This window comes from Cnephaeus nilssonii, assembly GCF_951640355.1.
Source record: "Cnephaeus nilssonii genome assembly, chromosome: 13".
Classification (NCBI taxonomy): Eukaryota; Metazoa; Chordata; class Mammalia; order Chiroptera; family Vespertilionidae; genus Cnephaeus; species Cnephaeus nilssonii.
Genome location: NC_137084.1, coordinates 17141104 through 17154313, shown reverse-complemented (window position 1 = coordinate 17154313; position 13210 = coordinate 17141104). Strand labels below are relative to the sequence as shown.

The window sequence follows — 13210 nt, the reverse complement described above, 5'->3', positions numbered from 1 at the left end:
TAGAGACATTTAAATTAAAACAGTTAAAAAACACTCTCTGGACCAAACAAAATGTATCTCCTGCCATTTGGGGTCCCTTATGTTTACTGGATAAAAAGCTGCTTGCCTATTACTATCCCAGTTAACTACCCACCCTCTACTGCCTGTCTCTCAATGTCCCATTCTCTCTTCCCAGTACCATTTACTGGACAGATTGGGGTAACACTCCCCGCATCGAAGCCTCTAGCATGGATGGGTCTGGACGCCGCATCATCGCCGATACCCATCTCTTCTGGCCCAATGGCCTCACCATTGACTATGCCGGGCATCGTATGTACTGGGTGGATGCTAAGCACCACGTCATCGAGAGGGCCAATCTGGATGGGAGTCACCGCAAGGCTGTCATTAGCCAAGGTGAGGTCCTTCCTCCCTCTTCTTCACCTCTCATCCTCCTTTCCCCATCCTGACTGCCCGGAGCCTTGGCAGCGGGTGAGATTTGTGCAGGGGCCAGGCAGGCCATGTCTGGACTGAGGTTCTCTTGGACTTTCCCCAGGCCTCCCGCACCCCTTTGCCATCACAGTGTTTGAAGACAGCCTGTACTGGACGGACTGGCACACCAAGAGCATCAATAGTGCTAACAAATTTACTGGCAAGAACCAGGAGATCATTCGCAACAAACTCCACTTCCCCATGGACATCCACACCTTGCACCCCCAGCGCCAGCCTGCAGGTAAAAAACTGCCCACCTGGTGAGCCTCTGGTGCCTCTGAGAACCTTCCCTGCACCTGTCACGGTTGCCATTGTTTCTGGCCAGGAAATTTGAGGTTGGCACTGACGTGGGCTAATTCCTCCCTCTGCTGGACATTTAAGGTGGTACAACACCAAGATTCATGAAAGACTCATTCAGTTTCCCTGTCCCTATCTAATTCATGCAAACATTTATAGAGCGTCTCCTGTGTGTCAGGGGTTCACAGCTCACAGCTGAAGCCAATATAAAAAATAATAAGACATAGTTCCTCCCTCCAGGGAGCACACACCATAGCCAAACCCCTAGCCTTGGGCCCACCTTTAGTCTTACCTGACCCTCTTGTTCTGGGCTCTTTGAGCAGGGAAAAACCGCTGTGGGGACAACAATGGAGGCTGCACCCACCTGTGTCTACCCAGTGGCCAGAACTACACCTGTGCCTGCCCCACTGGCTTCCGCAAGATCAGCAGCCATGCCTGTGCCCAGAGTAAGTGGGTCTGGGGCACCTGCCTCATTGGATGTGCCATGTGAGGGGGTTGGAAGGAACAGGGATACGAGTTTAAAGGATTGCCTGTTATGGGGAGGAGCCAGGCTCCTCATGTAGCCCCTGGAGAGGAAGAACGTAAGAGGCCAAGGGCTCCTGGGTCAAAGCTGAGGGCCCAGTAGTAGTTGCTAAAGTTTCAGCGACACCACCTAGTCAAGTATGAATACCTGCAACCAGGCTTCTGTATCATCTCACCAGGTAGGATACTTTTTCTATAGGCAGCAAGAAGGTTCCAGGCCATTCTAGAAAGCAGGGGAATGGTTTCCTATCTCTTTACCTTTAGCCTCACCCTGTTAAAGAGTTTTTTTCAGCCCCTAAACCAGAGAGCCAAGATTAGGGCTCTGATGATGCCCGGTATACACAGGCCCTGGATAAATATGTGCCTAACGGAGAAAGACAATGGGACTCCCTGGCCACTCCCTGAACTGCTACTTTGTCTTCCTTTAAGCTCTTGCAGGGGCCTCGCCTTGAGAGGGTGGACCTGTCTAGCTCAGAGCCACAGGTGACTTTTCCTAAGAATAGTCCAGAGAGGAGTGATGGAGGCATGTGGCATCACCAGCAAGGGGCCTGGGAGAACTCTTCACACACCAGCAGCTTCCCTTACTTACCGCCCTGTACCCACTGACCCTCTTATCTCTGGCTAAAATCAAATTGCTCGTGGGATCTAGGTCCTTTCCAGGGATTAGAGAAACTATTCAGAAGAACAGGGGCGATACTTACTCAGCACACACTGGTTGAGAACCTAGTTTCCCTGCTTTCTTTTGTGCCCAGCTCTTCCCATATTGTCTTAGTGAAGTGCAAGAGGTTTCCCTAGGATTTTCCCTTAGGGATTTCCCAGATCCTAAAGGAAGACAGTAAAGTTAGGCAGGAAATGCCTATTCAGGCAGCAATGTATCCTGGGAAACATTTGGACAGTACAGAATAGAGGCAGGGGGTGGAAAAGAGCAAGAGGCGGGGAGCTGTGTGGCCAGGGCTGCTGCTCTGGAGTCAGACCTGAATTAAGTCCCAGCTCTGGTGCTTTGTAGCCAGGGGATCCTGCACAGGTTCCTTGACCTCTCCTAGTCTCAGCGTTACTCTCTAGAAAATGAGAATAAGAATAACACAAACCACAAAGAGTTGCTACGAGGGTGGAGGAGACAAGGCAAGAAAAGCACCAGGCTCAGTGCCTGGCGTGGAGTGAGCGCCCAATGAACAGTCACTATTGACTCAAGTGAAGAGAAGAGCAAGAGGAAGGGATCTAGATGATGGAGTGCATCGGCCAAAACCCTGAGCAGACATAGAAATCATAGGGGTCGGGGTGAGAGTCAGCGGCTATGTAGCCAATGCACTGAAGGAGATGGAGCAAAGAGGTGAGGAAAGTTGAGATGAACCTGACAGACACTTAAACAGGATGCACTGCTACGCCCTGGGGAGAGTCTATTTCCATTTGATCCTAAAGTCTGATTCTGCCAGCATGGGCTGCCCAGTGCTCAAAGGGGGCCTGAGGTGTGAAGTGTAGGGGACAAAGGGCACCAGGTCCCAGGAGGTGTGATTGAACCAGATGTCACACAGGTGAGCGTCTATGTCTGTCACTGTTATTGGATTTAGAGCATTAAAAGAAGACCCCTTTCGGCCTTTGATCAGGTCTTGACAAGTTCCTGCTTTTTGCCCGAAGGATGGACATCCGTCGGATCAGCTTCGACACAGAGGACCTGTCCGACGATGTCATCCCACTGGCTGACGTGCGCAGTGCTGTGGCCCTTGACTGGGACTCCCGGGATGACCACGTGTACTGGACAGATGTCAGCACTGACACCATCAGCAGGGCCAAGTGGGATGGAACAGGACAGGAGGTAGGGCCCAGTGTGGGCCCAGGCCCTCGGGCAGGGCAGAGATTAAGGGGTAGCATCCTCCCTCTCCTGGGTAAGGGCTTCCCATACTTTCCCCAGTCTGAGAATTGGTGACATTTAGGCCCCAGAGCTAAGTCGAGTTGGTGATATAGCTTTGCTTCTTGCCCAGGTGGTAGTGGATACCAGTTTGGAGAGTCCAGCAGGCCTGGCCATTGATTGGGTTACCAACAAGCTGTACTGGACAGATGCAGGTATGTACTGGGTAGCCATGGCCTGGCTCTCTGGGACTCCTCTTACTTAAAATCCTGCCCTAAGGTAGAAGGAGCCCAGTGCCCCTCCTGGACCACTTTCTATCTTGACCTGAGGTCCTTGGAAGGTCAGGAGTGGTTGGGCTGCTGCAGAGCTAAAGCTAGAAGCTCACATTGATGGTTTGGCATTTGCCAATCAAATGGCAGCTACTTCTGCTAGGTAGCTGATGCCTGAGAATGTTTTGAAGCATTACAGATACGGCAACTGTGCCTTTTGATTTCTCCAATCACTGTGTTGGTAAAATGGGGATTTTCTATCATCCAGGTGAGTTTGGGAGGCAAGGGGAATGCCTTAACCAGAGCCACTCAACGTGTGGTCCCTGGCCCCGCAGCATCAGCATTACCTGGGAACTTGTTAGGAATGCAAATTCTCAGACCCTACCCCGGACCTGCTGAGTCAGAATCTTTGGGGGTTGGTTTAGGCACCTGTATTTTCACAAGCTTTCCTGATTCGTATGCTCACTAGAGTTTGAGGAGCATTGCCTTAAATTATAGGCAGAGTGGGTTGCTTGTGTTGAGGAAGTGTTGCTCTTCAAATAAATGGAACTGGTCATTTCCTTGAACTTCTTCTCAAAATTCAATTCACTAACTATCCATTGTACATCTACCACAAAGTATTTCTTGAGCGTCTACTACATGCCAGGCTCCATGCTTGGGCATGGAAGGTAAGAGGGTGAATGACCAAGACTAGAGTTAATAACTTTGCCCCCTACTTCTTGGTAGGGACAGACCGGATTGAAGTGGCCAACACAGATGGCAGCATGAGAACAGTACTCATCTGGGAGAACCTTGATCGTCCCCGAGACATTGTGGTGGAACCTATGGGCGGGTGAGCACCTGCTCCTTTGGAGTGAGCCCCACCCACTTTCCAGACCTGAGTGCTAGAGGGGAGTCTGGAGGTAGCAAGAGCGGCCAGTTCTATGGGAACACCAGGAAGCAAGGGCAGCTGTAGAAGCCACAGAGCATAGTGACAACTCTGTCTCTTCAGTGGACAAGGAAACCTTTACATCATTCCATCTTTTTATTTTTATTTTTTATTTTTGGTCTGCTTATAAAAGTAACTTGTTGTTGAAAAAAATAGATAAATGAATCTGTGGAAAGTAAAGATTCCCTATAATCTCACTCTCCAGCAGTAACCATTGTTAACAGCTGAGGGTATTTTCTACGTGTATATATACATTTGGTGGTGGCTTTCTTCTACGTGTATATATACATTTGGTGGTGGTGGTAGGTGGTGGTGGTTTTGGTTTTACAACAATGTCTTACTGCTTTGTACCTTGGTGTTTTCACATGGCTATATATCTTGGATATCTTTCCATTTGCTTATGTATATTATATAGATTTTTCCATGTGATGATATAGATCTATATATTGTTCTTCTTAATGATTATATAGAATGCTGTTAAATTTACGTACTATAATTATTTAACTCATCCAGTTGAGGAAACATTTCTTATCCCCCATCTTCATTTCCCCTCTTTCTTTATTCCCCAATAGGCCTTCTTTTCTGAGCACTCCTTGAGCCATGGGCTCTGCCTTTATTAAGACTCTGTGATAGTGATAGAAGATATAAAATCTTAGACAGCTCTGAGCCCAGGGCAGGGCTGGAGACTGAGACAGGAGGCTAAGAAGCTATTGCAGACAGGAACCCTAAAACCCTAGGTACTCTGAATCCCCACTGGGTGTTAACTGGAAGGCTTATGAGACCTCCCTTGTCTGTGCCCAGGTACATGTATTGGACTGACTGGGGTGCAAGCCCCAAGATTGAACGAGCTGGCATGGATGCCTCGGGCCGCCAGGTCATCATCTCTTCCAATCTGACCTGGCCTAATGGATTAGCCATTGACTATGGATCCCAGCGGCTGTACTGGGCTGATGCCGGCATGAAGACAATTGAATTTGCTGGACTGGATGGCAGCAAGAGGAAGGTAAGGGTGGCACTAAGACATCTTCCCACAGCCCTGACAGCCTTTAGGGCATCCCTCCTGGCTGGCAGCTGACAGGAGCTAGGGGGACCTCAAGGGGACCCAGTATGGGATGTATGATTTTTCTCTAAGGCTGTGGCTGCCCTTCAGAGCCCAGGGGGCCCTTCTGTGCTTTCTGATAAAAGGAATCTAGGAATTCGTGTAGATCGTGGGCTGGGGATATAAGTGGTTTCCTAAGAAACGTAAAAACAAATACTAATTCACCACCAGTTGCACCATGATCTCTTTCTATTTGTTTTTGTTAATATTTATTTTGGTATGTCAAATTTACAGAAAAGTTGCAAAACACAGTCAAAAGAACCAATAACTAACATTTTGCCACATTGTTGTATTATTCTCAGTCTCTATTTCTATCTATAACACTTACACACACACACACACACACACACATTATTACTTTTCTGAGCAATCAGAAATTAAACTGGAGACATCGTGTCCTTGACCCCAAAATATTTCAGTGCATATTTCTTAAGAACAAAGACATTGTCTTACATAATCACAGTACAAAGGTCAAAATCAGGAAATTTAACATTCATACAACGGTACTATCTAATCACAGTCAAAATTGAATTTCACCGCCAATTGCCCCAATGATGTCCTTTATAGCTTTTCTTTTTCCTTTTTCTTTTTTAGTCCAGGATACAATCCCGGATCACAATTGTGTTTAATATCACATCTCTTCAGTCTCTAATCTGGAATACCTCCTCAGCCTTTTTATGTCTTTCTTTTTTAATGTTTTTTTTTTTTTTTTTTATTTCAGTGAGGAAGAGAGAGAGAGAGAGAGAGAGACATCAGTGATGAGAGAGAATCATTGATCGGCTGCCTCCTACAAGCCCCACACTGGGGATCGATCCCGCAACTGGGGCATGTGCCCTGACCCAGAATTGTACCATGACCTCCTGGTTCATAGGTTGACGCTCAACTACTGAGCCACGCAGGCTGGGCTTTGTGTCTTTCTTGACCTTAGTATTTTTAAAGAGGGAATGCCAGTTATTTTGGTTAGAATATTCCTCAATTTGTCTGCTATTTCCTTGTGATTCGATTCAGATTATGTGTTGGGGACAGTCATACTACATTAAGTGAAGTCAAGTCCTGAGTTCTCAGTGTGTCTCGTCAGTAAGTCACAGATCTTGACTCATCACATTATTGTGATATTAACTTTAATTGAATCATTAAGATGATGTCCATTGTGAAGTTGCTGCTTTTTCTTTTGTAATTAATAAACAATCTGCGCAGATACTTTGAGATTATATAAATAATACATGACTTTTTACAATCATCACACAACCCTTGGAACCAGGCATTATCACAATCCTATCACAGATTGGCAGACTAAGGCTCAGAGAGATTTGATAACCAGCTCTTGCACAAGGTCACACAGCAGGCAGTAGTGGCCAAGCTGCATTCCGGCTCCTTGCCTGAGTGCTCAGGCACTGCTGAGTACTGTGGGACCTTGCTGGGGGATGACACACGTGCTGGGTCCCTGGTAGGTGCTGATTGGAAGCCAGCTCCCCCACCCGTTTGGGCTGACCCTCTATGAAGAGCGCATCTATTGGACAGACTGGCAGACCAAGAGTATTCAGAGCGCTGACCGGCTGACGGGGCTGGACCGGGAGACCCTGCAGGAGAATTTGGAGAACCTCATGGACATCCACGTCTTCCACCGCCGGCGGCCCCCAGGTGAGCAACCCTTGGCCCGTACCAGGTTCTACTTGGCCTCCCTGTGCTTTAGTCCTCATTGTTGACCCCTCTCCTCCTCCCTTCCCAGTGACCACACCATGCGCTATGGAGAATGGGGGCTGCAGCCACTTGTGTCTTCGGTCCCCAAATCCCAGTGGCTTCAGCTGTACCTGCCCCACGGGCATCAACCTGATGCCTGATGGCAAGATATGTTCACCAGGTGAGTCTTACGCATCAGAAACCTGGAGGGAGCCTCGTAGGGAGGGGCAGTGGCTCTCTTCCTTCCCTGTAGATGGACTCCAATGTGGTCTGAGAACCCGTGAGTCCTGGTGCTTCTAGAGTTTTAGGGGAGAGACAGAGCTTTTAGAAAAGAGGAGAGGTCCGGGACAGAGGCCGGGGAGCAGGTAGACAGGATTGGAGGCAGGCCCCAACTAGTTCTTATGGTGTCTCCATGCATTTTCATAAAAGATGCTCCTCTCTCAGACACTTTATTTACATCTGTTGAAAAATTGTCATTATATCCTGATTTGGTTAGAATAAGTTACTTTAGTCCCAGCTGCCCCAAATCGCATATAATAAATATTAAAATGTATGATATCTACAATGTAATGGTGCTCCCCTTAGAGGAGGTGCTTTTGTGAGAAGCAGGACCTGGCTGCCCAGGTTTTGGAAGTCAGTGTTTCTCCCTAGGGGACGCTGCATGGTGGGCTGCGTTGGAATTCTAACTTCCCAGGAAATTTAGTTAGAAAGGAACTGTGAATTGTGCCTCCCAGGCTGGGGGAAAAGCCCTCTTGAACTTAACATGAAGTTCTCAAAACTTCATGGTAAAGGGTCCTTCAAAGAGAGCCCTTCTATAAGATTAATAAAGAGCTATCATTTATGACTGTATCAGACTCGCTATACAGTGCTGTCTGTACATGATCTCTTTTAGTCCCACAGCCACCCAGGTATGGTCCCCATGGTCCAGATATTGATTCTGATACACAGTTTAAATAAGTTGTCCAGGATCACTCAACTAGAATCCGACAGAGCCAGAGCATGAACTTCAGTTTGCCTCACTCCAAATCCTCTTCATGGCTATGCTAGGGTGACTGTCCTTTCCTTCTCTCCCCACCTGGGCAGGCATGAATAGTTTCCTCATCTTCGCCAGGAGGATAGACATACGCATGGTGTCCTTGGACATCCCTTATTTTGCCGATGTGGTGGTACCAATCAACATTACCATGAAGAACACGATTGCCATTGGAGTAGATCCCCAAGAAGGTCTGTGTGGCCCTCCTCTCCCCTGGCCTTCTGTCCCTGCCCTATAGCAACTGCTATCCTTGCTTTCCTTACCCCCTCTGCCTCCTGCTAAGAACCTGGGGGCGCACCATTCCTTCTGGCACAATGTCAGCCCTGTCTCTATAGCACTTTCTCTTTGGTTATGAGGGCAAGGTTTCTGGCCCTCTTCTCCCTCTCTGCCAAGAGCTATCCTGCTATGACATTTCTACATTTGTTTTTTGTTTTTTAATCCTCACCCAAGGATATTTTTCTATTGATTTTTAGAGAGTGGAAGAGAGAGGGAAAAACAGAGAAATATCGATGTGAGAGAAATACATCAATTGGTTGCCTCTTGCACATGCCCCATGAGGACCCTGGGCCGGGGAGGAGCCTGCAACTGGGGTATGGGCCCTTGACCAGAATCGAACCCTGGACTCTTTGGTCTGCAGGCCGATGCTCTATCCACTGAGCCAAACTGGCTAGGGCTACATTTCTGTTGATTTCCTTGCTACAGGTTACAGGGCTCTCTGACATGCACTGGTGTCTCAGGGCCTGAGTTAGCTGTGCATGTCCCTTTGTGGGGGTAGAGGGTCCAGGCTGAGCCAAGCCTTCCCTTTCCAGGAAAAGTGTACTGGTCAGACAGCACGCTGCACAGGATCAGCCGTGCCAATCTGGATGGCTCACAGCACGAGGACATCATCACCACAGGTGGGCCTTGCTCCCAGCCCAGGGACCGCCTGTCTGGCTACAGAGCTAGGAAAATAGCCCATCTGTTTTAAGGCAGGAGCCAGTGTGCTCTCTTGACTTCCTGCAGGCCTGCAAACCACAGATGGGCTCGCAGTGGATGCCATTGGCCGGAAAGTATACTGGACAGACACTGGAACCAACCGGATTGAAGTGGGCAACCTGGACGGGTCCATGCGGAAAGTGTTGGTGTGGCAGAATCTTGACAGCCCCCGAGCCATTGTACTGTACCATGAGATGGGGTGAGAGCTGGCTCTGTGACTGGTCACAGGATGGGTCAGCTTAGCTGGGGCTAGGGATGGGGTGAACGTGGGCAATGGAGAGCAAGCGCGCTTCACAGGGACGCTGAGAGCGACCTTCTGCGGCTATTTCACTCTCTATGACTCCTTTCAGAGTGGCAGTATAGTGTAGAGGTTAAAAGCATGAGCCTTGGACTCAGAAGTCTGGGATTCAAATTCCTTCACCATTTATTAGCTGCATCTGTCACTTTAAGTTCAGTGTTTAACCTCTCTGATTTTCCTTACCTGTAAATGGAGATGAGTCACACCTTGTGACTCTTGTGAGGATTAAGTGAGATAATATATGGAGAGTACTTTTTCTTTAATAGTGGTAAAAAAATATTAATTTACCATCTTAACTATTTTTAAGTGTACAGTGCAGTTGTGTGAACTTAATTCACATTATTGCAAAGCAGATATCAGGAACTTTTCATCTTGCAATATACCCATTAAGCAACAATTCCCCTTTTTGCATGTAAAATTTTTTCACAGGCTTTGGCATATTATAAATACCTACGATATCCAGGCGCTGAGGGAATAACCAGCTAGTATTCTTCTTTGCCCAGGTACATGTACTGGACAGACTGGGGAGAGAACGCCAAGTTAGAGCGATCCGGAATGGATGGCTCAGACCGGACAGTGCTCATCAACAACAACCTGGGGTGGCCCAATGGCCTGACTGTGGACAAGGTCAGCTCCCAACTGCTTTGGGCTGATGCCCACACCGAGGTGAGAGTCCTGCTCCTGCTGCTTCCCAGGAACATGGGAAGACGGGAGATGTCTGTTTGGCATCTGCACCGAGAGCTCCTAGTTTACTGATAACCAGTCCTACCCTCTCCTTCCTCTACAGCGAATTGAGGTCGCTGACCTAAATGGTGCCAGTCGTCACACACTGGTGTCACCTGTGCAGCACCCGTATGGCCTCACCTTGCTCGACTCCTATATCTACTGGACCGACTGGCAGACTCGGAGCATCCACCGTGCTGACAAGGGTACTGGCAACAATGTCATCCTGGTGAGGTCCAACCTGCCAGGCCTCATGGACATCCAGGCTGTGGACCGGGCCCAGCCACTGGGTGAGAAGACCCCCTAGATCTGTGAACCAGAGCCTGTGGCTTTCTGGGGTTATCACAATATCAGAGAGCACAGAGATTTCTTTATAATCATGGAGACAGGGACCTATCTAAGCCCCTTCCAGAATCAGGCTGTGTTCCCTTCTGGTATGGCTGGTACTACAACTACAGCATGCTGTCACTTTCAAAGGACCCCTGGAGACACTCCTGCCCCTTCTACCTCATCCCTGCCAGGCAAACCCTGTTATTTAGAACAGCCAAAAATCAGGCACAAAAAACTTGGTAAGATTCAGACAATATTCCAGGCGGGGTGTCCAAACTCATGCTTCTCTCTCTCTCATCACCAGGTTTTAACAAGTGTGGCTCGAGAAATGGTGGCTGCTCCCACCTCTGCTTGCCTCGGCCCTCTGGCTTCTCCTGTGCCTGCCCCACTGGCATCCAGCTGAAGGGAGATGGAAAGACCTGTGATCCCTCTCCCGAGACCTACCTGCTCTTCTCCAGCCGCGGCTCCATCCGGCGTATCTCACTGGACACCAGCGACCACACAGATGTGCATGTCCCTGTCCCTGAACTCAACAATGTCATCTCCCTGGACTATGACAGTGTGGATGGAAAAGTCTATTACACAGATGTGTTCCTGGATGTTATCAGGTATGAGTATCCCTGAAACCTCCAGAGGCCACAAGCCTCCTTCCAGGCCCTGATGGGTGAGGTTAGGGTCTGTGTTCACCTCTAAATGGACTCAGCGAGTTGACAACTTAGATAGTGAGTTCTGATCCTGACTTGTTCACTTTGTAGTGAGTGTTATCACTTACAACAGAGTTTCAAATTTTTGGGGTTTTGTGTGTTGTTGTTGTTTTTTGTTAATCCTCACCTGAGGATGAGGATATTTTTCCATTGATTTTAGAGTGGAAGGGAGGGAGAAAGAGAGAGAGAGAAAGAAACATCAATGTGAGAGAGACACATTGATTGGTTGCCTCCTGCACACGCCCAGACTGGGCACTGGGATGAACCTGCAATCCAGGTTCGTGCCCTTGTCCAGGAATTGAACCCGCTACCCTTTGGTGCGCCTACTGATGCTCTAACCACCTAGCTATACCAGATAGGACCTTTTGGTTTTTTGTTGTTGTTGTTGTTGATTTGAAGATTAATAGAAGCTCAGTTTGTAAAGCAAACGAAAAGATCAGATAATGTCAGGCTGGGGACCTGGAGCCTTTAATCCCTACTACCGGGCCCTGGGATTGCTCTCAGGATCTTCTAAGACTCATTGAAGAATCGGCCATGTAGCTAAACCATGTATCTGTATTGTGAAACAGGAGCACTGGCCAATACCAAGGCTTGTGGTTGTTCACTAGGTTTTTGTTTTGTTTTGTTTTCATATTTTTGTTTTATTTTTATTTAATATTTTTACCCAACACAGCTGAGGAAAATGGTGTTCTGCCATCAGTAAGAGGGGTTTACCATGCAGAGATTCTCATGTGCAGGAACAAGGGAACTCTCCTTCGTTCTCCCTGGAGAATCTCATGCTGGGGGCAGGTGGGCATATGTTTAGAGAAGTCCTCACATGTTTGTGACATGCCCCCCATCCTGAATTCTCTGGCGTAGGACTTCTGTAATAATACACATGTAGGTTTTGCCAAATTGGCCTTTTTTTTTTTTATAATGGCTCCCTAGCAATCCTTATCTCTTCCCTAAGGTATATGGGGAATTATTAACCCTTCTTCTGGCAAGACATGGACCTAAATGCCCCCCTGTTTACAGCAGGAAACACTCTATACTCCTAAGAAGTATTTATTCTGCAAATATTTTGACTACCTACTGTGCTAGATGCTGAGGAATGCACTTATAGATGCTTGGTCTCTGCCTCTATGGAGCTTACAATATAGGGGGATACAATTATGGGAACATGGATTAAAGGGGTTTCAGTCTGGTCAGTCATCCAACCCTGGGCTCTCCCCCAAGGCGAGCAGATCTGAATGGCAGCAACATGGAGACAGTGATCGGGCAGGGACTGAAGACCACCGATGGGCTGGCCGTGGACTGGGTGGCCAGAAATCTATATTGGACAGATACAGGCCGAAATACCATTGAAGCATCAAGGCTAGACGGTTCCTGCCGCAAAGTGCTGGTCAACAACAGCCTGGATGAGCCTCGGGCCATTGCCGTTTTCCCCAGGAAGGGGTAAGTTCTTGGCCTGCAGAAAAGAGACCCAGGGGAGAAGGGCCTGGTGAAGAGGCCAATGGAGGATGCCTATCTGTTAGTGGGATCGGTGTGTCCTTTGTATTCTCTCAAGCTCTAAGTGCCATCTTCCTGTGCCTCTATGATCATGTCACTGTTGTATCTCAGGTACCTCTTCTGGACAGACTGGGGCCACATTGCCAAGATTGAGCGGGCGAACCTGGACGGCTCTGAGAGGAAGGTCCTCATCAATACAGACCTGGGTTGGCCCAATGGCCTTACCCTGGACTATGATACCCGCAGGTGGGAATCGTGTCCTAAACAGCCTCCTGGAAATAGGGTGGGCAGAGGAGCGGATGCTTGAGATTGAAGTCGTGAAAACAAAAAGATAGAAAGCTGTTGGTAGGTGGGGAAGAGAAAGCAGTGAGGAGGCCAAGCAAACATATTCTTAGAGCAGGGGCTGCTGAACCCAGCCTTCGTCTCTGAGGTGCGTTTCATTTATGTGGTTTACCTGGTTTTGAGTGTTTAGCAGAGCATGTCCTCTGGCTGGACCCCTGGTCCCACTACCCCCACCATTTAAGGGCATAGGACTTCACATTCCTTGTTC

The 13210-nt window shown here is 48.3% G+C and overlaps 1 protein-coding gene across 2 annotated transcripts in view; it reads left to right on the top strand.

Annotated features, from left to right (window-relative positions):
* Positions 1-13210, top strand: part of LRP4 (LDL receptor related protein 4) — a 56217-nt gene that overhangs the window by 24097 nt on the left and 18910 nt on the right. Inside the window, exons 14-30 of one of the 2 annotated variants that reach the window (XM_079787835.1) lie at positions 176-393; positions 533-709; positions 1089-1211; positions 2892-3100; positions 3267-3348; positions 4129-4234; positions 5132-5333; positions 6881-7070; positions 7159-7290; positions 8193-8333; positions 8952-9038; positions 9145-9316; positions 9919-10081; positions 10203-10428; positions 10773-11076; positions 12388-12606; positions 12772-12906. In XM_079787835.1, coding sequence (XP_079643961.1) covers positions 176-393; positions 533-709; positions 1089-1211; positions 2892-3100; positions 3267-3348; positions 4129-4234; positions 5132-5333; positions 6881-7070; positions 7159-7290; positions 8193-8333; positions 8952-9038; positions 9145-9316; positions 9919-10081; positions 10203-10428; positions 10773-11076; positions 12388-12606; positions 12772-12906 — 2886 coding nt within the window. Of the gene's footprint in view, positions 1-175; positions 394-532; positions 710-1088; positions 1212-2891; positions 3101-3266; positions 3349-4128; positions 4235-5131; positions 5334-6880; positions 7071-7158; positions 7291-8192; positions 8334-8951; positions 9039-9144; positions 9317-9918; positions 10082-10202; positions 10429-10772; positions 11077-12387; positions 12607-12771; positions 12907-13210 lie in introns of those variants that run through there. The other variant, XR_013814391.1, reaches the window with a different exon arrangement.